The 27,372-nt window shown below is 38.7% G+C and overlaps 1 protein-coding gene across 3 annotated transcripts; it reads right to left on the minus strand.

Moving 5' to 3' along the window:
- Window positions 1-367: 367 nt before the first annotated feature.
- On the minus strand, window positions 368-25,571 carry LOC139140133 (uncharacterized). Of its 3 annotated transcripts, none has more exons than XM_070709181.1 (5): window positions 25,323-25,571; window positions 7,105-7,196; window positions 3,729-3,821; window positions 2,712-2,860; window positions 368-1,818 (listed from the first exon to the last, which is right to left on the minus strand). In XM_070709181.1, the coding sequence occupies exons 1-5, from the start codon at window positions 25,383-25,385 to the stop codon at window positions 1,811-1,813; spliced, it is 405 nt and encodes a 134-aa protein (XP_070565282.1). In that variant the 5' UTR covers window positions 25,386-25,571; the 3' UTR covers window positions 368-1,810. The 3 variants fall into 3 exon arrangements, with proteins under 3 accessions (XP_070565282.1, XP_070565290.1, XP_070565298.1); XM_070709189.1 differs by lacking the exon at window positions 25,323-25,571 and adding an exon at window positions 16,986-17,602; XM_070709197.1 differs by lacking the exon at window positions 25,323-25,571 and adding an exon at window positions 13,754-14,097.
- Between the last annotated feature and the right edge of the window lie 1,801 nt (window positions 25,572-27,372).

Raw genomic sequence — 27,372 nt, forward strand, 5'->3', positions numbered from 1 at the left:
AGACGCTATAGTTTACCCTGCTTCAGTACAATTAATGAACGAATGAACGAATGCTGGTATTTTGTTATACATCATCCTTTTAATTTGATTTTTTAAACTTTTCATGTTATATTAGGTCAATCATGTACTGTGAAGGATGGATGATAAAATGTTGCGACAACATCAACCCATTACGACTGACTCTTTTTCGATTGACCTAGTATGCTTCCAACGGCAGTCAGCATCAAACCTGAATTTCGATGAAGTGAGAGGGTTTTCTGTTGGTTTATTTTTTATTCCTTTGTGAACATCCGGGAAACTGAAAGACATTGGTAGTGACCAAGATGATTTCAAAGTTCAGAAAAAATGCGCGTACTAGATAAAAGAGTGTCTTGAATAAAAGCGAATTTAATTTTAATTGTAATTGCTGAAAATCAAAAATCAAAATAAAAAGATGTTTCAACTTCAAAATCCAGACCGAGAAATATAACTTTTATGATGACAATCTATGGAATATAGTACAATATTTTCAGTGTATTTATGACTTTAAAACCACACCACAAATCTTCACTTTTTCTGTTGCAAGCTTTAATAAAGTGCACGTAATGCTAGTCAAACAGGTAATAAACAACCGATGACTATTAAACGTTTGTGATTGAAAATGTAACAATTTTGAGTGATATTTGCGATTTTTCGCCAGAATTTATATCTTGTGATGGAAACTACAAACAATGAAAAATCTAATTTTTTTCTGAAAAACTTCATCTATAACGATATGGTATACAAAAAATGAACAATAAGATCCAGAATTTTCATTCAGATGATAAGTTCTATGTGCTTAATTATGCGGTTTAATAGAGTAAGACAAATGATCCTAGACCAAATTCATCATATGGCGATACATCATTTTGACTTCATTCCACATGACAAAAGTTGTGTTACGGTTACAGAGTCAATGACCAAATCCTTCGGATCAAAATCTACATACAGCAGTAATGAAGTCTTGCATCATAACATATTTACCATGTTTATAGTCTGTCTTTGTTTACCGAGCAAAGTATTTTGCTGAAGTGCTTTTGTTCAATAAATATATTTTGAATTTGGAATGCCGTTTAACTACACAGCTCATACGGAAGATGCATCGCCATAATAAAAAAACTAAGATACCGTGAAATCTCCGTCTAAATTTCGTCTGTTTTTGGAGAAGAATTTTACACTATTTTTTAGGGGGAAGGGTGGTATGATTTTGTTGTCTTTAACGCTATACTGATTGGTCAAAGTTCAGGTACATCCGTAAATTAAATCTCGATATGTTTGAACTTCAATTCTACAAGCGTTCAACCTTTCTCAAACAACTGCGGGATATATATCGTGCACACTAATTTGTTATAAATCAGCGGGTGGTGAACCTAAAACATTGCAATTATTGGAGAAAAAAGACTTCTTCGATGTGCAAATGTCCTTCGATTTATCAATGAAAAATGCAGCATGGACTGATTCTGGTCAAAGAGTTGGAATTTGAAATATTAAAAACCAGAAACGGAAGAAAATGAAACAGAAGTGTGTCTGGGATATTTCTAACTTGGACACGTGAACAAACTCAGAAGTTCATAGTATAATCTACCTTATACGTTACAATCCACTTCTTGAAATACCTTCATGCAAATTCCATTAGGTAGTGCGTGAAATATCAGCAAAAAAGTAGAAATGGCGATAAATTGGTACCGTTTACTCGACGAACGCTATTGGAATTTCCAAAAATGGGTTATCGATACGAAAAAATTAAATGCCAACTTGGTGATCTTGGAAAGTGAAATTTACTCTTCTCTCTTTAATAACCTGGATAAAAAGAGAAAACATATGTAATCATGACATATGCGTACGATAAAAATCTACTTTCTGTTGCTTTTACCTCCAATTTTTATAAAAGGTGTCATCTTTTGACAAATTTTCTGATTTCATGTCATTTTCACTGCCACAAGGAGCTAAACAAATAACAATAATGCCTTTCATCTGGTGGATATTTCCCGAAACAATACCAGTCTTGGATGCGCTAAGTGTATCGTTGAAATTTACAGGCTGATCGACACTTTAAAAATTTAACATTTGTAACATTGTCTGTATGTCGCTGACTGCAATGTAACTGATCTCGACTGCTTTTGTCTTTGTAATTCCTTCTCCATAAGTCTTTCTTTCTGCATCCGCCCCTGAACCTCACTGTCTATCAATTTTCCTTTCCGTGCGTCTGTGTCAGTCAGTCAGTCAGTCTGTCAGTCAGTCAGTCAGTCTGTCAGTCGGTTAATCTATTTGTCAGACTTTCTTTATATTTGTGTCTTAAAGTAGTATACGCCTCGAAAATGAAAGGCTTAAACGTTTGCTCAAACTTTCCTCGATGAAACTCTCAGACATTCTCTTACAAAACCAAAGATAAAAATCATGGGCCACCGAGCAGTTTGATACTAGAGAAACAAGTTACCTATAAAAATTATCGATATGTGAAATTCAGAATGGCCGCCATCCCTGAGTTAAATCTATGAAGAAAAATAGAATGTTCGATACGGTGAATTTTTTCTCACTGCAAGCTCTTTAGAATGAGTCCCTAAAAGTCGTACATCAGAACAGAATTGTAAATTTGAGAGTCCGAATATCTGTCCCCGAGGCGCATTCTACCTAAGAAGTTTTGTTTTTCTTTCTTTATTCTCTGCCATTCCTCAGCAATCCTTCCCACTCACCTTGCGATCTAAGGCTAGCTATTTTGTATTCTTCCAGAACTCGACGAAGTAATTCCAGATAATCGGTTTTGGATACAGGCATCTCTTCACTTTCGTCAAGTTTCACCTCGGAGGAAGGAAACCTGTTGTCGTCGACTTCTTCGTTATTTCTGAGAGGTTCAAAAGAGCGACAGTGTCAAAAGCCAACACAAAACAACCCAAATTATCATCCTCATCATCACTATCATCATCATCATCATCATCATCATCATCATCATCACATTACCATCGCTACAATCATTTCCAAACGCGCTTTCTCAATTTTGTAACCAGGCTACGAGAATGGTGATACGGCGTCCGTTGCAGGAGGTGAACTCAATTAGCATACGCTGAGTGCTTCCCAGATATATTCAGATGTCACGGGTAGTGTTAACGTTGAAGTCTTAATTACAGAATGAATGTACGATTTAGGAACCATAAGCTTATATTTCAAAGTGAAAGGTTGATATAGTGAAAACTGTCAAGTTCAACCTTGTAGAAGAAATGGAACAGTACTCCATACAGGTGCACAAAAGGCAATTATATCAAACATCATGTGCAATAACGTTAACGCATATATGAGTTGTAACACTGTAAAGCTTTGTCGGGATGGGCAGTTTATAGATATATTAACCGTTAAAGTTGGATTCGGTGTTGACAGAGAGGTTAAACGTACAAGTCCTAACTGTCGCAGTGTGAACTCCGCGATATGCACATCACATTAGTACGCCATTCACAAAAAATGTCGTCAACCATAGCAAGTTCTAGTTCGGTGTCTAATCACTGCGCCGAATTTGTGTTAATGAAACATTTTATTGTAGCAACGCATGAAAGACGTGACATGATTGGTCGATGTATTTGTAGGCGATCCGTGATTTCAACCATTCGTTTCGCAAAGGATCACAGAACACTGGTGAGAGTAAACGTGTTGACCCCACTCCATTTTTTTTCCATTATGATATTGATTGATGCAATACCTTGCCATAGAGGGCGCCTTACCTTGTCTTGAAGCTTTCTCTGATTCTCTTCACGATACCAATACCACCTCCTTGACAGAATGCTTTGTGTTGAGCCTCAGCCCAGCTTCCCTTGCTACAAGACAAAAAATCGAATGATGAAATGCTTTTGTGCATATTTTAGAGTTTCACTTCTCATTTTTCTCGTAATAAATATTTTATCATGGCATTCCATCATTGGTTAATTTTGGAGCATAAGTATTATAATGACAAAAACATTCGAGTAAGCACAGTGCGTGTTTCATGTGCCTTTTAAGTTAACCACACTCTTCAACAGAGAGTCAAACTTAGATCTCCTGATTATTCCAAGACAGGCTGTTTCGTTTCAAACTCGATTCACCTTGAACCTTCTTCAAAGACAACCTTGTCTTTCTCACCTGACGGGGGTTTATTATATTTGCCATGGACACACATTGAAGTACTCTGATACTGTATGCTTGCTCTCCTAGAGTGCACGGTCAATGTGAAGCAATAATATTCATATGGTAATTATGATTGATTGATTGATTGATTGGTTGACTATTAGATAAGGGACCCCATTGTCAATCATCAATTTTTAATATCATACCATAAAAAGAAGTATATGAATTCCGTAAATTTATGTTTATATGGTTAGGTTAGAATTTATATCGTTGTTGAAGACGATAGTTAAGCATCCACATGCTAGATAAAAAAAAACCAATCGAAATAGAGACAAAAGCTCTTTAGTGGTTTGTGACTTGATGCAGGATAAATTGCGGTGGACTACTTTTCCAAGGCATGCCATGCTGGTTTGAAATTCGCCTAAACAGTTGATGTAAGAATTCTCTTCTCTGCATTGAAGCGTGTAGAATTGGCCATTTTTCCTACTCACGCGAATGTCCGATTTTAAATTCAACACCCTCACAGTCTGCGCGACAGGTCGCAAATGGAGATATTCGCGGATATCAAGTAAAAGTTCGCTAAACTGCCCTACTGTCAGCATCTATGTACTATGATTTTCAGTCTAATATTTTATACTAAAATGTCAGGGAAGCAGGTCGGGTCAGAGACTTGATCGTGTGTGTTGCTGTTCCTACATCCCATACATTCCACTGTTTCCATGGAGCGCATCAAACATGTCCATAGTGAGATCTGAGCTGCGAATAAACTGTTCAACTTTAAGTCGTTTTTTTCGAGTTATCCATAACGAAATACTACACAAGAGTTTATCCATTGAGCCACATGCCCCTTCAAAACAAGTTTGTTTTAGGCCAAGAGAAGAAAATTCATCCGAGCATGACGGGAAAATGACTTATAACTCGGAGATGTTTACCTCCATTTCTTACCATGGCTATTCAGTTCTCATTTCCAATTAAAAACTTTGCATTCTTTGATTTGTGCAGTCTATACACGTAAGTTGGCGACTGTTGAAATTGTTCGAACAAACGTTGTACAATGCTGACCTATGAGACTGATCAGCTGCGGTGACGCAGAACACCCTTTTCAACATCCGCAGAGGCTATAGTATATCTATAGCCATGGGTCAATATTTGGCCAACTGAGGTACTGCAAACGTTATCTTTGAATAGAACTAAGAACACGTCAAATGTCAAACAAAATAATAATATGTTCAGAGAAGGGTGTCCCGCATCTATTGAAACAGGTTGACATTAAGGTAAAACGCGCCTCGGGGACAGATATTCGGACTCTCAAACTTTAACAATTCTTTTCTGGGATACCACGTGTGGGGGTTAATCTTAAAGCTCTTGGTGAAAGAAAACTTTTCACCGGCTTAGTTTTTCGAAATTTGAATTTTTTTATTTTTCTTCATAGAGTTAACACAGGGATGGCGGCCATTTTGAATTTCAAATATCGGTAAATCTCGAGTAATCTGTCTCTCTTGTTCCAAAATTTGGACGGTGACCCCCGATTTTTATTCTTGATTTTGAAAGAGAATGGTTTAAATATTCTTTGAGGAAATTTTGAGCAAAAGTTTGAGTCTTTCAATTTCGAGGTGCATACTACCTTAATGAAAGGGTACCAATGAAGTGTTTTAAAGAGTCAAGGTACGCCTATAATGCCTTTTGGGTACGTCAATGTTGAACCTAAAGCATTTTTTTTTCAGAAATCTTATGAACGAATTGCTCATTTGCTCAGGTATGTTGTTCACTGGCTTCCCAACACTGGTCAAGTACGAAGAGCATTAACTGATACGCGTGATTTTTGTCTTATTTGTATTCGTCATTAGACAAACAACGACTATTTGTCTACTGAGGACTATCAACAAACAGATTGTCGTTTTTAAATGTCGAGAGGCTAAACTGATAACGCAAATAGGGATGTGAAATGCCACGCTTCGGGTAAATAAACTAATTCTAGTTCTGACCAGTACAGTTTTGCATGAGTGAACTCGGTGTGAGGTCAGGTCACTCTCATGGGACCTGGCTTTGTACAATATTCTCAGACTGCTCAGGTATTAATTCTGATGATAAACAAGAGAATTAACAGACTTGATGACCACTTTGCCTGGATGTGACCGGAGGAATCTTGATCACCATGCGTGGTGGAAATTCTATGGCTTAGTTCGGCGGATGCAGGGGCTGCCAGCAAATAAATTTGTTCTAGAAACAGGTTTTCATTTTAATTCTTGGGGCATTGCTGAAATATCAATTTCCACTATCGTAATTGCCATGAGGTTGTCAGCACAATTAAAAAGAACTCTTACTTCAACACTCAGTAAAACTTTATTGTTGCTGTGGTTAATCTTGTGAGAAACTTTCAAACACTGTAGTATTGTGCCTCGCCAGACTGAAGTATTCGGCCGTGAATGGGTCTCCGCAAACTCTAACCCCAGTAGTTTGGGTTGGGATTGGCAGGGACCCATGCTATCGGTGAAATAAATATGTGTGGACTTGATTTTTCTTTTAAATTTATCCGACGAATTCGTGTCCGTATACAACAAAAGATAACGTGCTTATGGTGACTGCCATATTTAATATCAGGTTTTGATATACGATCAATATAATGTACAAAACTCACAATACTGTCACCGTACATCTTCAAATTACACGCTCAGGACACGTGAAGTACCAAAAAATACCAGTGCTTTGATGTGAAGCCATGCTTTTTGCAATTTGAGCGACCGATCATCCGAGTCCGCTGCTTGCTCTATCGTTTCCAGTTGCCCTTTTCCAGTCTCGTATCCCCGGACGAGCAACCTCACAGCAACTATTTGCAGCGACGAAAACCCGCCTTACAGTTACACCGACTATCGACCGATTTCGGATGCAATTGAGATAGTTTAACAAGGTTCTCTGTGTATCGTTTATGGCCCTGTGGTATGTTAATGAGTTGAAAAAACAAACAGGCACATCCCTGCGGCCACCTGTGCTACTTACCACGTCTGGGCATGCGCATGCTGCACTGAAATAGCAAGAAAGATGACCGACAACGCCACTAGCTTCAGATTCATATTCGTCCGGTATACAGTCTGAAACAAACGAAGAAACATGCTTGTTTTAAATAATTAGTAGTCTTCAAATGAGACTGCAAGGAATTTGCGTGAGTCAGGGAGCACGATAGGGCTTGAGTTACGATAAATATGACAAGTGCTGACGCCAAGTTTCGAGCTGTGCGGGAAAGGTTCGGGCCAATTGAACTTGTGGCAGTTTCCAGATTTGCGTCCGTATACAGGTTTGAACTGGTGTCGAATATTGCCCGGTCCCCGATAGGAGAAGTAGCAATAACAGTTGACAAAGCCCTGAGGAACCAATAGGCCTGCTGTTCTTCCAAAATGTTCAATGTACAGCTCCAAGGCTGAAAACTTACTGTTCAGAAGTTACAAAAGACTGTCCGGTGTGATAAAAAGTGACTTGTTATACAACTCCAAAATGCATACTTTGATAGCATCATATCACTGGATGGACCATACATTGTCTATAGTTCAGACACTATAGTACGTTACACTGCTGTTGTTGAGGTAGAATGTGCCTTGGGGACAGGTATACGGACTCTCAAACTTTTACTTTTTGGTCTCCCCTTTTGGGACTCAGTTTGAAGATAATGGAGTTGACACACAGAGGGCTGCCATTTTGAATATTAGGTGCCGGTAAATATAGAGTACTTTGTTTCTCTGGTACCAAACGTTGCACAGTGACAACTTATTTTTATTCTTGATAGAGAAAGGGAATTATTTAAAGTTTGCTCACGGAAAATTCGAGAAAAATTGAAGATCTTTCAATTTCGAGGCGCGCACCTGCTTAAACCCCAAGCTTATATTCCAATATCAGTCTTGGCAGATAGAGACCTCAACACTGGATGACAATAAACTTCCTGAAAACGATGGAGGGTAAATTTGTATTGTCATTTCACATCGCCAAAGCTTATTTGCACGCTCTTGGTCTAATGGGCAAGGTTCTACAGATATGTCAATAATTGAGGCCAGTTTACGCCCAGTACGGCGTCGCAGTTTCTTTATTGTTATTGTGACGACATGCGTGGTCCATGGCAAAGACCCCATTGGCTGAAGCAAAATAGGCGGCAAGTCACTCCGAATTTTCATCGCTGAATGACAGAGAATTATCGGCGCGACTAGATTGATTTTGCATCATTGTCAAAACGATGTCAAAAGAGGACACGTTTACCCTTTATGAATAACTCTTCAACTATCGGTATATAGCGACGCACCATTATATCTTTGGTGGGGATAGTCAAGATGTAGATATACATTATTCCCCTCCAAACATTAAGGAAGGTTGAAAAATAAGAGGTCTTTTGCTTTTATTTGGCGCGGCATACATCTTATTCCTTCCACAATTCCCATTCTTCTTTATTATTAACAGACCTTCATATTTCGACCAGTCTGTTTACTTCCACAATCAGCATGACTGTTTCTCTCCCTCCCCTCCCCCCTCACTGCTCGTCCTTTGTATCCCTTGTGGTAGGAGCTAGCTTAGAGATGAATTTTGACCTTAGGGAAGTCGAAGTCCGTCATCCTCTTCAGTATCGATACAACAGATACATATGAAATTCCACTTATTGCAACCATACGGACGTTTATGTCCGAAATGAGGGGACAGGATGCACGTTATTTGTAGACGTTGGTCATCAGAGAGTGGAGTAACTCACTTCTGCGTCACGAAGAAAACACCTTTCTGTCGTGTGGGACTCGATTCACTTCGTACATGTGTTCTTTGACAAGTTTCTCTCTCTCTCTCTCTCTCTCTCTCTCTCTCTCTCTCTCTCTCTCTCTCTCTCTCTCTCTCTCTCTCTCTTTCACTGAACAAATCTGTATGATACTATTTTTCATCATTTTTGCTCTAACAAACATGTACTTCGTTATCCTTCTTCCTGAAATTTTAATATTGATGTACAAAGATTAGCCTGGCAAAATACAGCGCCAGCGCCAGCGCATTATGGTCCATGAATAAATTCAAGATGGGACTAAAATACACTGTAAACAATATAAGTTACTTGGTGCAAAACGGTACTATGGATTACGCCATTCAAATGTGGAAATGAATAATTAAAACACTATTTTACTATATGAGTGCACAGCTAGCTTGGATCAGCTTAGTTTGTGTCTTGAACACCAGCTCCAAAATTCAATATCGCTGGTTCGATTTTAAGGAGCATTTTAAATTTGACTCAGCAAAGAGAATAGCAACAATATTCTCGCTTTTCACTGTTCGGATATCAGGTTCACAGTTATTGGTAGCAGTCGAACATGTTGATGATCAAACTGTCTGTATTACACAAAAGCTTTGGTAACAAACTCTTAACTTGGGCAGAGCGATTACTGCACGCTGGTATCACCCGTGAAAAATCATAACTACGTGTAGGCCTATATATTAGTCGAGTTAAAGGCAACTACTAGTTCGCCATGGTACAAACCGGACCTTCTAATTGTCACTACATTTTATCGTCAGTGGGCATTTGAAGCTGTGTGTTGACGTCACGTGGGCTTGTCTGGTTCAGTCTTTCCTGCCTTCCTCGCTGACTGGCGCGCAAACGAATTTATAACTATCAATCGACATGCTGAAAACCAACAGGAATTCGCTCTGCGAGCAAAAAATACGCATTGTAATGATAGTCATGGTGATTTGGACCAAATACAGATGAAACAAAAATGACACTATGGTGAAAATAATGGCAAAGTGTAATCACGCGACCTTCTCGGATATTGTCTCCCATTACCGTCTATCTGACGATTCATTGCGTCAATTCTTGTACTCTAACATTGTACGATGAACCGATGACAGTTTCCGACGCCCGAGAGCATAATCCTCGGGTGATTCGATGACATTTTCTCGCCAGAATGATGAGAGTTCAGGTGTACTTCTGAGGTGTAAAAACCTGCAGAGATGTCGCGCGACGAGTTGAATACCAGACAACCTACTATAAACTCCATACCAAGCCGCTATCTAATCTCGATCGCAACAGCATTCTTGTCAAATTCCCAAATTTTGATAACTCAGTCGCGCTACCATGGTTTTGGTCTTCATTAAGACCGCTATAAGCTTATATCGACAATGAGACAGCGTAGCCTTCCAAAAATAACTCTGGAGTGTTTATTTTTGTTCTGTTTTGGCACACCCAAACACCTTAGAGAGATAGTGTCGATAACCCCAATAATATTTACACCTCCATTTCCAATAATTCGCGACGACTGACAAGAATTCAGTTGACACAATAATTTGTGTCAAATCTGAGCGGTTATTAAACTGCAGTCCTGGCGTACACTTAAGGCGATTTTAGCGAAGGATTCGGTGATTCAAATTTGCCAATTCGCATTGTACGACGACATGTGGAATGGGCCACCGTTTTCCTATTAACCAAGCTGCCGGCCTATACGTGATCTGCGGTGCACGTGTTCTTGTTCCAACGACTGTAAATTAATTACTCAGTTTAGTTCGGCGATATGCCTAAAATCGTGGCAAATGTTGGTGAGTGGTTTCGCACTGGAGCCGCTGGATAATATGAATTGCTTAGTCACGCCGTACCACATTTATTACCGTGCATTTCATGTTACCTCCACGTTGTGTGAGACAAATAAAACACACTGTATGAACAATATGAATGACTAGTCCTGGTATCACGACACATTTCAGAGAAATCAGAGACCGGCTCATCAATTGGTGGCGGCAAATTAAACCAGTATGGGGTAAGTCCATCGAGCAAGGCCAGTTGATTGCACTTAAGGTAGAATGCGCCTCGGGGACAGATATTCAGGCTCTAAAACTTTTATAATTCTTTTCTGATATGCCACTTGTGGGGGTTCATGTTAAAACTCTTTGGATAAGAAAACTGTTCACCGGCTTAGCTTTTCAAAATTTGAAAATTTTATTTTTCTCCATTGACTAAACACGAGGATGGCGGCCATTTTGAATTTTAAATATCGGTAAATTCTGAGTTATTTGTTTCTGTAGTACCAAAATTTGCACGGTGACCTCGATTTTTGTTCTTGAATTGTTGAAAGATTCATTAAGGAAGTTCGGGCAAAACTTTAAGTCTTTCACTTTCAAGGCGCATACTACCTAAAAGGGACAAAGCCGCTCTTTTTTGACGTTTTTGTGATATCGAGAAAACATTGAATACTTGCATTCATCAGTCAGTGTACAAAATGACGACGGTACATGGCTGCAGCGGTGTCAAAAATTACTCTTCTGCTGTAAGTGCAAACGAATGCTTTAGTTTTTGACCAATGACAAATAAACATTGCTACCATGTAAGGAAAAGCTGCTATCCTTATACACATGAACGGCGCCGCCAATATTTCATTACAAATGGTGGCATGAGGTCCAAACTTCATGTGACAGTGTGTGTTCAGCCATGCATGTTGACAGTTGTGCGCAGGGCTTGATTTTTTTGTACACACCGTAAAACGTTTCACTGAATGTTTAATCTTGTCTGGCTGCAAGCAGAGTTTAGGATATGCACAATTGCCATCAGTATTTCGGGAAGTCAAACAACATAAACTACCTTTCATATCTAACAAAATTCATGAAAAAGGTAAAAAAAGAGCGACTTTGTCCCTTTAATCTACCTCACTGATTGTGCATGTGGTAACAACGGTTGGAAGTTGGAATATATCTGTTTTGTTATCAGCCAAAAGTACCTGCAATGCAACACCTGAAGTTCAACAGTTCACGTGAATTCAAGTTGTTAGCTATCTTGCTACGTAGGCGTGCCCTATACTATTTTACCGCAATCAGTTGAAGAACAAGTAACTTTAAGAGACTCTAGGGTAGAATTCGCCTCGGGGATAGATACTTTTACTCTCAAACTTTTACCATTTTTTTCTGATCTGCTACTTGTGGGGGTTCATTTTAAAGCTCTTGATGTAAGAAAACTTTTTGCCGTCTTAGTTTTCCGAAAATCGAAAATTTTATTTTTTCTCCATACAGTTAACACAGGGATGGCTGCCACTTTGAATTTCAAATATCGCAAAATTTGATTTGTTTCTCTAGTACCAAAATTTGCACAGTGACCCCCCCCCCCCCACACACACACCTATTTTGATTCTTGATTTTGGTAGAGCATGGTTTAAAGATTCCTGGTGAAAATTTTGTGCAAAAGTTTAAGTATTTCACTTTCGAGGCGCATACTTCCTTAAAATCTTGTTTTGTATGTCAATCGCAAGTTCTTTTTCTATGTCCCAAAGCATATAAGAAGCATTATTTAGCATTTCAACACAGCGTCTATTCGTGTAGAATACATCAGTCTGTTATTGTTTATTTTTGAATTCTAGTCCTGACCAGAATTCACTTGCAAATTATAACGATGCTGGCTACAACTACAGGCTCAGTTTAACAAGCTGAATACTCTGTATCCCAACATGCTTTGGGGCCCGGAGTATAGATGCCGGAGCAATACAGGAAATTGCAGTTGACATTAAAAAGCAAAAACTGGGACCTGCCCCTGTGGACAAGTGCAACAAGGAGTTCAAAAAATTTACGACAGGCCATGGGACAAGGAATGCCATCACGATGAGATTTACATCATAGCGGCTGTAATTTTATTGGATAATCAACTCATTAAATTCATCAATAATTAATTCAAATGTGACACGGATAAAGGGGCAGAGGAAGCAAACTTCGAACAATTTATTTCTCTCCCGGCTAACACCTTCCAAAACGGCGTGTCCGCGTTTCCCGAGAAGCACTGACCTCTCGGTGTCCGCTGAAGAATACGAAACTACCATAAAGAGACAACGCACAGTTTGTTTTTCCTGCTTTTGTTCTTGTCGAAGTTGTTATCAAAATGTGAAACTAGTCGACGAGTGATGCTAAAAGCTGGATGACCACGTGATCAAATAACTCCTTATGAGGGCGAGTACGACAAATTTACTGCAATCGACACACTTATGTTGTCCTCTGCCCGACAAAACATAAACAAGAAACACACGCAAGCAAACACTGGGACAATAAAAACACACGATTAACAACTTGAACTGTTGTACTCATTAAAATCAATGCCAAGGTACGTGCGTCCGAATTTTATCATCGCTGGACAACCAGCACCATGCCCTCCGGTAATTTCGTTCAGACGTAGTTTTTCAGGTTCGTCGATCATTCTAAAACGGACAAACATTCAAGTAAGTTTAACAGGAGGACCTAAGATACTCGAATACAACCCATTCAAACTGCACATAATCATTGCAAACATTGCAGTGAATAAACATCTAGCAAATTCTGCAAGGGACTTGTTGTGTTGTGCCACGCCTTTCTGAATTAAAACATTAATTATTCCTTATAATGGTTCCGTGATACAATGAATGAATCTCGCAACTTTACAAATGTTTCGTCTGCGCGAGTTAACCTGTGTTTAGAGTAGCTCAACGTTAACCGCGTTGCGTCGTAACCAACTGTATCCTGTTGTTGATATTGAATGAACAGTCCATAAGATAAAATACCAACGTTTATCCATTGAGAGAATTACGTTCTACGCCGGGAAAGTTCGATAAACACGTATTTAATTGAAATATTTCACCAGCGAAATTGATGATCAGTGATTCGAGCGTCCTACATGTGAACCGAACTGACTTACCGTCCGCAGTGTCCAAGTCGTTTGGTACTCAGATTTCTACAGGGTCGTCTTCGTTCCAACGTCAATAGTTACACGCAAATGCAAGCGACTTCGAAAGCTTTCGGAGCAAGTAATGCCAAAAGTCGTACCTCCAAGAGGTTTGAAGTACATCATTACTAGATGTCCTGAACGCGAGATTGATCGCAAATCAAATATGCATCAACTCCCATATAGTCTAAAAAATAATACACCATTACAATATTTGCCCAACTGTTTATGCTCATGGTTAATAGACATGCGGCGGACGGATTTTTGACATTGATAGTAAAAGCATTTGAAAAACGAGTTCTATCAGAGTCGACGACGAGTTACTGGCTTGGCACCCTTACATGTTTATAGAGTGCGCATTGAATGACACATCCGGGATCGATCGAATTAAATCCTTAATTTACCATGCGAATTCCAGTCACCACGAATTACCCATAATTCCATACAAAGTCCCGAAGTCGATTTTCGCAGCTTCGACGCAAATTAGGAGATACGATAATTGCGTATTTAGATTACCGAGAAATTACCTTGTGATAGACCGTGAGATATAATTAGGAGTTTAAGCACCGTATCGAATTGATATTAATTGCTCGCAAAGTATTCCATCAACGTCTTGTATTCTCTGATGCGATTTCAGCCTTGTCCATTTCCCTGTAGATTTCAAAGTAAACTCATGACAATATCGGTTGATAATTGGTTTCACAAAGCGTCAGAATTATGGGTCATAATGGGTAATATAACTTTTCAAAACGAAATTAAAATACGCGGTACTCAAAAATGCAACTGCATGCATCATAGCTAACGTCACCATGAATCAGTTACCATGACAACCGAACTTATCTGCTCGCTCGCCCCCATCTCTCGGCTACTCAGATCTCCGTCGTGAAGAGATGCCAACGACTGCAACTGAACCAAAACTTTACCTCTCAACGTCGCAGTTTCATTACGATAATATTGAAACAATGCGTAGCTGCTTGATGAGGAGCCGTCACAGAATTGCTCGAACTCTAGTCTTTCAGCTCTGCTGCCCGCAACGTTGGCATTACTGTGTCGTATAGTTGCAATGATCGGATGGACAGGTCAGTCTAACGATCGTCAGGAGAGCGAGTCATGTTGTTTCATACACACTGTTACTTTCCACTTCCCCTGCCTTGTCAGAAACTAGTGAAAGCGTGAATTAATCGACCTGCCTGTAGACACTTCGGTTAAGAAAACAGTATTAATCAAGACCTTGTAAAATGAAGCAATGACATTAAAGAAACAGATATTTCAGGTGGCGTAGTGATTGACAAATGGAACCACTTCTGGAGAATTGGAGCGCCCCCAATCTGCGCCATGTTTCGTAATCATGATAGGACAATATGTTGGACATCAATAGCGACAGATCAAGTTTCTAGGATCACGTGGAACAAGCTGAACATTCTCAAGAGAAAAACATCGTATTTTTAGTATGACATCATTGATGCCTGGTTGCTTGAGTTATGAAATTTCGTTTGTTGCGTCAAATGATACGGAGTCACGATGGTAACTAGATGTTCAGATAAAGAAATCAATCCATAATCTATATTTTATACAGTGGCATAAATTATGTAATTTCTGTATGGAATCTTTTTTTTTCTCTGTCGCGACTCCAAGTTATTTTCAAGTTTGATGTAGATGCAGACTTTGTTGGCAAGTATGATTGGAGTATTCTCTCGATCAACGATTTCTTACGTCAACTGTAAAATTACTGACATGATCCTTTGCTGCTGTGAATCATGTGATGTTATGTTGCTCTGCACTTTCTGGCGAACGCTTTCCCTTCCCTGTTAAAGAAAGGCGTTTGTGGGTTTTGGCGTGTCTGTGTGTCACAGGTCGCACTGAGGTACTAAAGGAAGTTGCGAAAGTTGAACAAAAATAGTTGTTAAACTATCCATAGAGGGGTTGCCGTTTGTTAAATAAATAAAATGCCCACTTCAACATAAAACACATGTATGGCAGCGTAACATTATTGTTCATCGATAATACTTACGCGGTACTGCCATGTGATAAGCAAGAATACGCGGTACGGCTAGAAGAAAGATATTCAGATATTTAGAATACTTTCTGGTCTACCTCTTTTGTGGGTTCAGTTTCAAGCTCTTGTAAGTAATGAAATTTTCATAGTCTTATTTTTGTGAAAATCAAAAATTTAGTTTTTGCCCTAGAGTTAACACATGGATGGCGGCCATTTTGAATTTCAAAAATCGGTAAATTTATGTTAATTTGTTTCGCTAGTACCGAAATTTGCACCATGAGCCCTGATTTATATTCTTGATTTTGAATGAAAATGTCTGGAAGTTTCGTTTGGGAAATTTTGAGTGAAAGTTTAAAGTTTATCACTTTGAGACACGTACTACCTTAACGAGTTATGAGATTGACTTTGGTCTACGGTGCGTGTACCCGTGGAAAAAAAATATTTTTTTTTTTATATACAAATTTTGACGATGGTGATGACTACGCAAAATATGTCACACCCAAAGATTATACGGTAAGCTAGGATTGAACTTCGGTTTCCATGGAAAACTTCGCTGACACTGTCTACAAGCGATTGCATTGCAATGTACTGGAATGAATATATTTCAGTATACTTATCGATCTAAACTACGACAAGAAACTATAATCAAGAAGCCATCGTTCCTGCATATCAGCGTTCAACTTCCTTGAAGTCAATAATTCATACACCAAAGCTCGTGGTTATAAAATTATTATAAACTATTAGAGATAAAAAGAAATCGATATTACTGATTTTTCCCCCGCATCTAAGAGAAGTCAATGTCCTTCACCATATAGGCCCCGTGTACGCTGAAGCGGTCCGCCCTATGATGCCGCGGAATGGCATTGGGTCAAACCACGGTTAAGACGTCTAGATATCGAATAGCGATGCACTAATGGTTAAGTTTATACTGAAAGCTGTCACGTTGTAGTGAAACATTCATTTAGATTAAAATATTCGTTTTGAAAGTCGTACCTGTAACCAAAGACGCTGATTTCGCATTTATCAGTCTTGGATTGTTGAGAGACCGTGCGACCGTTTGCTTTGTCGATATATGACAAGTTGTATAAATGGTGCGCGTTCAGTGAGTTGTAAGGTCGAAAAACCTGTTTCTTACGAAACTAGATGTTGTAAAAGGAGGCATAGAACTATGGGCGACACACTAAAAGAAAAACCAATGTCACTACCTACCTTTAGAAGTAATGTGAATGACACCATTTTAGCTATTCTAGGCGTAATACTGGTGGAACTGAGTTGTACTAGGTAGAGTATCACTTTGAATTGTCACTCGATGAGCTGTTAAGTTCTACCTGATTGTGTCAACGTTGTTATACCGATGTTGTCCAAGTGAACCAAATTTCACAGCTATAGTCTATGACAAGTTGAAGAAGAGTCCTATCCTATCAGTCTCCTGTCGTCGGATTTCACTTGACTGTCCCACCGGCGTGTGCGCTTCGAGATGTAACTGTGTCCGTCTGAACTTCGACGTCTTATCCCGGATTATAAAAGACACGAGCTGCTCGCCCACATCTGTGTCGCTGAACCCACGAAATGAAAGCGTCCCCTAGCGAGTATGAATCCGTTTTCGTCGCGATGTGAAATTCTCCTCATGGGAGTGTCAGACTCGGATAGAGGAGTAGTTCAGTGTTAGTGACCTTATTATTGTGAAGTTCAGTGACTGCTGCAATTAGGCTGGAACCCTCAACCAGAGCTAAAATTTCGCAATAAGCTGGTCATCGGCGGGCAGTGTCGCCACTATTGTACCCATATATCTTTTGACATCACACGTCAGAAGTAAACGCAATTATGCGGAAATAATTTCAGAGTTCTTGATTTGTTTCCCGTCAACCTTTGCGCGTCCGCATACGATGAAACTCATTTTAATAAAACAAATTACGATGCATTGTATTCACAACAACGAGAGTTAGTCATCGTCAATTTGTAAATCGTCTTTTCTCGCAAAGGATGGGATGATGACACGATGGTTGAAGAATGACGTTTTTTAAAGAGCATAGTACGTCTCGAAATTTACTGAACTTTTGTTTAAACTTTCCTCAAAAAATAATTTAACCATCCTCTTACTAAATCAAGAATATCGGGGAGTGATTCCGTGCATATTTTGAAGTGTTCAAATTTTCAACTTTCGAAAAGCAAATCGCCCAATCGGTGTTTTAACTTTTAGTGAGAAAATTCTTTAAAAAAATAAAGTTTGGTTTCCACAAAAATAAAGCGGTGAATTTTTTTATTTGTTCCAAGAACTTTAAAATACGCTAACATAGGAAATTGATCCGAAGAGTATTGTAAAAATTTGATCCTCGGAATATCTTCGGAATATCTTCGGAATATCTTCGGAATATATGTCCCCATGGCGCATTCGTGACCGTAAAGTTCAACGGCTGGTGTGAAAGTATCGGAATCTCTGAACGATATCATTGGATGAACGTTACCACCATTGATAAGCTACACCTCGGAGACGTTAAAGTACAAGGTGTCAAGACACAGATAAATAGAGAAACTGTTTCTCTGTTTGTCTGTGGTCAAGATGAGCTTTTGACTTTGGTACAAACTGTTGTAAATACCATGGGCCTAAAATGTTTGACCGATCAAAATTTGTCTCACGACACGTTCAGTACAATTAAAAGTCCAGCAGATTTGCCATGTCTTATCTTTCGTTGGATTCAAAGTAAAAACCAAACCAAACACATCAACATGTTATGTTCTGTGTATGCGTATCTTAACGGGTCATGAGTGTGAAACTAGTAGGGGTCCTTGAGCAGGGAGGCGTGTACAAGACAATGACCCGTGATAGTTCTATAAATCTTCTCCGATGTGGAAGAAAGAGTACATGCAAAAAACGAACGGAATTATAAAATGTTTACCATTCTAAGGCAGAAAACAGGGACTTACTGATATGGGTATATGTCTTGCAGAATGCTTATCTATAACACATTATCGCTTTACATGTATATCTCTGCGTATATGCAAGTAATTGAATGATCTGATTGTACAGATACAATTCAGTAAAACAAAAATATATGCTACGGTATGAGACAAGGATAACGTCAATTCCATGACGCCGAGAGGCCGAACTATTAGCGTCTTCTATTAACCACGGACTATCTAACTCATTTTAATCTGTTCACCCCCAAATTCCTGTAAACGAGTCCAAGCTCACCATTGTGTCTGGGTCAAACCATAGCAGTGAAAGGGTTAAAGAGCCAGTTCGTAAGTAAAACAAACACGCACCCTAACTTTTCCAGATGATATTTGAAAATACACACAGAAAAACAGCCTTTAAAACGCGTTTGTCAAAAATAAACATGGGTTCTGAAGTTTTTGAGATTATATTTGAAGAGAATAAATTATTTGACGTCTAATGTTACTGACCGAAGACACAGATGTTCAAAGGTAACTATGCCATTACAATCCAATTTCATTTTTATTGATGAGCGTAATAACTGTCAAATACATGCTAATTTTGTACAATAGCATAAGACATGAATAATTAATTTAATGCTTATTAAAATACCATATCCATTGTGACAGGGAAACGACATTTGTCATTTTGATGTAGACCAAAGCTGAGTACTATTTTTTTCCATATTCGAATTTTGTTTGCGTATGATTGATTCCAATCGGTATAGGGGTTTGGTAACTATGTGGTTGTCCGTGGCTGACTCTGCCCTTGAGGGGATATGTTTATAAGTGTACGTGTCTGTGTGTCGCTTCTGCTGTCGTCAGTTCAAACTTTGAACCATCCTCTCTTTACTGGTTTGACAGCTGTAATTTCTGACTCTTTACGAGGAATTTTCCTGCCAACCGGTTAATTTACGAGTAATTGGTGCGCCTCAGACAATTTTGCAGTTAGAAAGATCCCTTTAGTCATGACTTTATTTAGACTGGCCGTAGTAAGATTGACGCGCCCCATGATCAACGGAAATATTTATCGAATATCTTTCCAGAGAGAGTGCAAGCAGACACAATTTTTACAAAAAAACACGGGCATGCGCATAGGTGTATAGTTTCCCTTTTCCAATTCGCCTGCTTAAAGACCGACTTATCATTTCGAAAAACCACACGATATCTGTCCACTAACATTAAAATTAATGACACAAACTGACTCCGTGTCTGGCCATAGGATGTTTTTTTGAACCACACACTTTAGACCGAGGCGTTCAGTTTTTTGCTGCTCTAAGTTTAGAGCAATTTCGTGGCTACTTCGCAATATTTCGATGATTTTATACATTGTACACGTGTTCAGTGAAAACTACTTTCCGGTTTTCGATCGCTTCCATTAGTTAAGTTACATTGAGCATGACAAGCTGTCGTAAAGTTTGGTGAAAAGGAAGTGTAAATTTATGCAATTTTGTGCAAATAATCCGATTTCCTGGCTTCTATTTTCTCCCGTTTTCAACATTTCAAAACAAAATTAACTCAATTCTGGCAGAGTCAAATATTTTGAAATTTTCACATTTTGCCCTTTAAATACTTTATAACAAAACCGCAGTTTTGTTGGCAATAAAGTTCTCAACATTTTGAATAAATAAGAAACAGTTCAAGTTCGCTTATCAGGATTTTAATCACTTTTTGAATGTCAGTCTTTCAACCCCTGCCATTTAAGAATGGCAATAAATAACGCAAAACAAAAATGAGATTACAAAGTTTATAAAGTAGTGTCAGGTTTTTGACCAAAATGTACTTTTATCATTAATACAAGAATTGAGATTTTTTACCCGAAATACATACCCCATCATCCTTCGAGTAAACTATTGCTAACATTAAAGGTTTAGATTCTCTGCTTTTTGAAAATCTATTTATGTTGCTTGAGGGAGTTTTCATGTCATCTTTGATAAGAAATATTACTTTGAAAAAATGTGTTGGGGTTCAGTGCAACGTCACCTTAAATGCGTGGCGTGAACAGACAGTCGGAGTCTGAAACTTAAATTACAATACCTTTTGCTCTACTACAGCGGAGGCTCATTTTAAAGTTCAAGTTCATGGAGTATCTGAAAGTCTTTACCAGGTTATTTTGTACAAATTGAAAGTTAATATTTCCTCATAGATTTAACACGAGGATGGCCTAACTTTATCATCTCATATCAAATTTTGCACGATGGCCCCGACATTTATTTGCTTTGCGATTTTGAAAGGAAACGTTTCAAAGTTTTCTTAAGACAACTTTTAGCATGTTAAGTTTAAATCCCTCGACTACGGGGCGCGTACTAACTTAATATAATGCAAAATTTGGTTAAGCGTTCACCCGAATCTCGTCCCTGAAAGTCCTCGTCACGCATGTTAATAACTTAATGCCCATTTAAAGAAAAGTCTGTGTTTGCCGTCCTAGGATTTTTGAAAACCCTACCAGCCAGCTAGGTAAAAAAACAAACACAGACAAAAAGCACAGGTGTATTAACATAAGTTCTTTTGTATTTGGTTTCTTTTGGAAAAATATTTTTATTTGTGATAACATTGTGTTTGTTTTCTTAATTTTATCTGAAAACCTATGGCACCTGGACGCCAAACAAAGAATTTTATTTTAACGAAATTATCGTGCATCCTTTGTCATCCTTCACGTCAAACTTTCGCGGTTTACCAGTTTCCCCAGTTTTTCTATCATATTGCCGATTGATGCAATATCCGCCACAGGCAAATGTGTCTTTTAATTTGCGCTTTTCAGACCTCATCTACACATCAGAATTTGTCCTCTCCAAACATAATTTCTGACAGTTTCCCAACCTGTCATAGGCATCGATTTATTACGCTTAATCTCCAGGTTTTTCATCTATAATATCAACATGAATTAAAAAGGTGGTACGTATATCTTTGGTACCTGAATAATTCTTGGCCCTCGTGAGACTGCAAGGCCTTAATAATTATCACAAATTTAATAAAATCTAATAATGGTTTTCTAAGGCAAATAAACATCGGCGCGACATACTTCAGACATGAGGTTGCAAGTGTCATTATTCAGTTTATCACTCACTTCATAGACCTTTGACCTTAGGAAGGTGAAAATGAATTGTATTAACTTTTTATTTCTCGTCAGGAAGAGTGTCTGTATTATCTAACAATTTGCCTGTCGAGAAACATGAAAAATAAAGCGCTTCGCTGAAGCTCACAACACTTTATAAATTCTCCTTTGAGAACTTTAAATCCAAAGTCACTTGGTGTTCTGATCTCCATGCTGATAGTAGGGTTACGACAAACAATAAAGCAACCCGCTGTATATATGATTCTAATGGGGACTTCTTGTCGCTTCTACCACCAATGGCGGGGTTTTCTTGTTTGTTTTACGTTCCGAAGGCAACCATACTTTTCATCAGTGTCAGTTTCCCGCTGACATCTCCCGTGGAGCTAGCGCGCACACCGATCCATTCGCGTCTGTACCTCCATGCGGCCACTCAGCTGTGACAAGAGAAACACTCTCACTGAAGCCTGCGAGAATTCTCTGAAAGCACGAAGAAGAGTTACACGCTCATCGGCTTATCCGTCATCCGTTAAGACAAAAATGTCCAGTGAAGGCAGGCCCGGACCCAACAATCCATCCTACGATATTAAATTTAGATCTCAGAACCTGAATGTTTGTCTGTCGCTGGTTGAGATTGACCCTCATTAAACGACTGTTGGCTTTTTTCCCATTTTTTTTGATCGGTCGATATGCAGATCTGAGAAAAATGACTTCCCGCGTTCCGGTGTCATCAAATCTGTTCATTTCCGTGTCGTCAGTGATGTGAATTACACGCTCTGTTTTGTACCACCGTGATGGCATGTGCAACATCCGTGCGTTGACCCGATGTGCTCTCGCAAGATTTGTGGGTTTAAATTGTGCTGATGTGTCATGAACTCAAATAAAAGGAAATCGATTGCTCTGTAATGAATTGAGTAGCTTCAGCACGCCAAAACCCATTTCTGTGTCTAAGTCGTTTCCTTAAATAAACAAAAAAGCATGTATAATTACAATTTTTCTTACGTTGCAGTATACGCTCCACTTTATCAAGCTATAAGCCATTCTCTAAGTGGGTTCGTCCAGCTGGACTGGTCTCATCCAAAGTGGAAAAAAGTGGCACAAATTTGGTTTTCAATCGCAAAGTTTGTTGTAGGATGTCTGTATAATTATAAACTTTCACGTATTTTGCGTGGTAATTTACCTTGATTCACCTTAATTTTGCCACAACACGTTTATTGCACTATAAATTAAGTTGATTGTAGGCTGGTACAATAGACGAGCCTCTCAAAGTGTGCAAGAGTATCATGCAATAAACTACAGACGGATCTAAATTTTTCACAAAATTTTTTTGATCTACAGCTTTCAGACTCACTTTCAATCTCTAGTAGCGGTCATTGTGAATTTCAAATCTCGGTAATTTTGGGGTGATTTGTTCTCATAATCCCAACATTTGTACGGCGACCCCTGATTATTATTTTGAAAGAGAATGAAGTTTCCTTGAGGCAGGTTTGAACGAAACTTTCAGTCTTTCAAGTTCGAGGCGCATACTATCCTTAAACACCTTTCCACTGTGTTACATGTAATTTCGTTGTGATCTCACGTGTGTCAAGTCGCACATGCGCAATACGCGACAACTGTCACAATTTGAAAGGGAATTCAAGAACAGCCTTCAATGGCTGTTCATACACGTGTCACTTTCTCATGGCCATTTTATTCCTTTGATCGGGGAAATAAAAACAAACGGCCAATTTACACGTCTGTGATCTAGCATTCATTTGCAGTACAAGACACACAAACAAGAAACAAATTCCGCGGCTCCACTTTGCCACTTACATGTGAGGTAGTTGTAGGTGACTTAATGGAGAATAACTACTGATAGTCAATGCACGGTAATTAAATTTTCCCATCCGATCAATGTTGACATTTTCAAGATTGAAGATCATCGGCTAATCCTGTTAACTGATACTCCCCCTTCCCAAGGGACAAAAATAAACTCCCTTTGGAAACACCACGGGGAAATGAGTAATACAGTCGATCGTTGAGAAGTAGAATAACGTATTTTCACGGCGATTTCTCTCTCTCTCTCTCTCTCTCTCTCTCTCTCTCTCTCTCTCTCTCTCTCTCTCTCTCTTTCATCTACATATTATATAGTATATATAGATATTTTTGTATTTATGTATCTGTTAATTTATCTATGTATTTATGTATGCATATGCGTATGTATTTATGTATGTATCTATGTATGTCAATTTATGTATGCACTATTGGAAAGTTCATAAACATTCTCACGTTTTGTTCATATTTTACCGTACCTATATTCGTTCAGGGTGTATAAAGTCGACAGCATTGGCAATTTATTGTACGCTAATCATTTTCTTCCTTGCTCGAATTCTGTCCTTCTACAGAAAAATAAAAGCCTGCCGTCGCTACCATGGTAACGACTTCATGTCTAGTACCAAAACTGACACAGGTACACCACATTGATTCATAGATCATGTAAAATGTTTGCGGAGAGAAGAATACAAAGCAATATATGTCACGAGTAGACTGTAAGAAATTCTCCGATAGGGTGACGGCATAAGAAACCGTAATGCAAACGCCCAAAGTTTCAATCAATTTATCTTTTTGAGTGGGAAAGTTGTGTCTCTCACGATGTTGTCTAAAGTTAATACAGTCCTTTGATATTATGGAAAGACATTGGCAGATCCGCTGTCTTCTGTAGGAATTTCCCCACGGGCAGATCAAAATCGTCTTCTGTAGAAATTTCCCCACAGGCAGATCAAAATCGCCCCCAGTTCCTAAATACTTAGAAATAGTTGACTTTCATTTCGCCCTGTCCCAAAGAATTGATAAGTATGATGTAAAAAAACCAAGCAGACGCTGACAAAATTTCTTATGCTTTCTACCATTACCTTGTTACGCCAAAAGTAAACAATTTTAGAGACATTCAAATAGTTGTGAGAAAGTCATATTTGAATTCGCCTTTATAATTTTATTATATCACTTTACTAAATGGGCAGTGCATGTTTCACGCGTCGCTGCAGTATTTGCTTGTGATGAAGTTTGCACACCGTGATCTGTCAATCACCATCCTCAAAGCTCTTCTGAGATGTTAAAATCAACCTGGAATTCGCTGACTCAAGCAATAAGAGCTAATCTAAGCCTGTTCGGTTCAGGTATAGTCAGCTATTTCACAGCTCTCAATGATCGAAAGCTTTCACAATAGACCGACGCAGTATCGACTTTTTTCCACGTGAGTTAATTATACTTCTCGACAGTAATTTGGCATGTTTCATTGACATTTTTTTATTAAAATAATCAACTGAAGTTGCTGCACACAATGGGGATGCAAAGCTCTCTCTCTAAATGACTGTGTGGTTTCTTTTTCGTTGTGATGCTTCTGTCTCGCCCCGGCTACGTGAGACGTGACAGCCAGAGGCCCACGGTTGCTTACCGCCCAGACATCCAAATGCGCGAAACCCTCGCATCTTAGGACGCAAGCAAGGGCGCATAGGCGATAAATGACGAAGAAAAATGACAAGAATAAAGCTGCATTATACAAATAACGTGGTAAAACTCACCGCTTGGCACATATGAGTCAGAACCATCCTTGTAACACCAGAGAAAGTCGACAACTCGAGCATCGCCCCCGCGCCAGATCACACGTAGCAAAACCGTCCCTGTCCTAGGCTGTTCTGGTAACTTCGACAATATCTTCTCTCGGCTTCCGAGCGATTGTTTTAATTGAAGAGGCTTTTGTGTCAGTCTCTAAGTGGTCTGCATAGAGCCGGCTTGCTTAGGAGAATATGACACTGTATAGCACCCCTAACGTCGAATTTTATTTAGTTTGCTATTCAAATAATGGACGGGCAATGCGTTGTCTAATGCCATAACGCAGGACGGAATTATCATTGCGTCACAGATTTTTCAATTTTTCAATTCGTTAGCTTCATCGACGTTTCTATTACATTATCGATATTCGTCGTGCGGTTTAAATTGATAAAGACTATGCCTCTTTTGTTTTAAAAGCTGACCAATCTATGGTCTCCTCTTTAAGTAATATCAATATTGATGTATTATATTTGACTGTGTAAGATTTCGATTATTTTCGGAGCCACGTTTCATTTACAAGCCGCCATGCTTAGACATTGGAAAATGACAGGGGTTTTTGTTCAAGTTGAGGGACCGTCATTACTTGTCTGACCGACCGATATCCCTGACTGCGGTCGGAGAGCAAGTAGGTATTTATTGACACAAAGTGACTTTACAAAACAACTGTTTAGCAGAGTTTAATCAGAACAACATGAATTTTTCCCCTTTTTAAACAAATTGCTGAATCTTGACCAAATTTTATTTGCCAACAATGCCATCGTACATGTACAGTACACGCCACATCGGTTATGCTCAGCTGAAAGCAGGAACAATATGCACCAGGGCAATACACAGATACAACAGATACTCGAAAAATAATCAAAGTTTAAGTTAATAGAGCTTTAAAGTAGGTCAACGCACAGCAATACGAAAATGATTTCATGGGCTTAATAAAATAGTAATAAAAATCCTTCGTAAAATTGATACATTCTCCTTGTAAGTTACCTTTACCGTAGTACTTCTAATTTAAAAGTAGAACGCGCCTCGGGGACAGATATTCAAACTTTCAAACTTTCACAATTCGTTTCTTATCTACCCCTTGTGGGGGTTCGTTTTAAAGCTCTTGGTGTCAGAAAACTTTTCACTTTTTTCGAAATTCAAAAATTTTATTTTTCTCCATAGAGTTAACACAGGGATGGCGGCCATTTTGAATTCGAAATATCGGTAAGTCTTGGGTTATTAGTTTCTCTAGTACCAAAATTTGCACAGTGACCCCCGATTTTTATTCATGATTTTGAAAGAGAATGGTTGAAAGATTCCTTAAGGAAAATCTGAGCAAATGTTTTAGTCGTTCACTTTCGAGGCGCGTACTCTACCTCAGCCCTTTCAGCGCCAAAATCAATTTTGTGGTCTTTATAAAATATACCCAAGTCAATATTTTTTCAGATTTTTACCAAAATTTTGATAAAAAACTGTAGTCAATGAAATGTGATGACAGTGTGGTCCAAAATTATCAAAACAATTACAGTGAAAATCACAAAAATTTGTAAAATGTTGTACTCAAAATTTGGCGGTAAAATACAGCACTCAAAGGGTTAAGATAATACTCGCCTCGATAGAGAACTTTTAAACTTTTGCTCAACATTTCATCAACGAAGCTTGAAAGTCTTTTTCACAATCAATAATAAAAAAGTCATGGATTAATAATATGCATAATTTTGGATTCAGTAAAATAAAGTTACGTAAATCGTAGCAACTAATCATGAAAAATTGAGTCTCGCTCAATCGGTCCCAACTCTTTTTCAGAATGAATGCGGTCTCCATGACGTAGTAGTTGTTGCCCCAGTGTCTAATTAACAAACGCTGTGTCATGGCTTTTGTAATTAATTTGAGTGAAAACTAATGAGAACAACCAATTAACTCGTCTCTAAGCGAGGTTTGCCACCCAATTGCCAAAATAGACTATGTTTGTACCTGTGTCTCGCTATCTACCTCCAATGCTTTGAAAACCTCAAAAAATTGAATAATTTTTGATAGGGA

Source organism: Ptychodera flava, chromosome 1 (genome assembly GCF_041260155.1).
Source record: "Ptychodera flava strain L36383 chromosome 1, AS_Pfla_20210202, whole genome shotgun sequence".
NCBI classification, from domain to species: domain Eukaryota; kingdom Metazoa; phylum Hemichordata; class Enteropneusta; family Ptychoderidae; genus Ptychodera; species Ptychodera flava.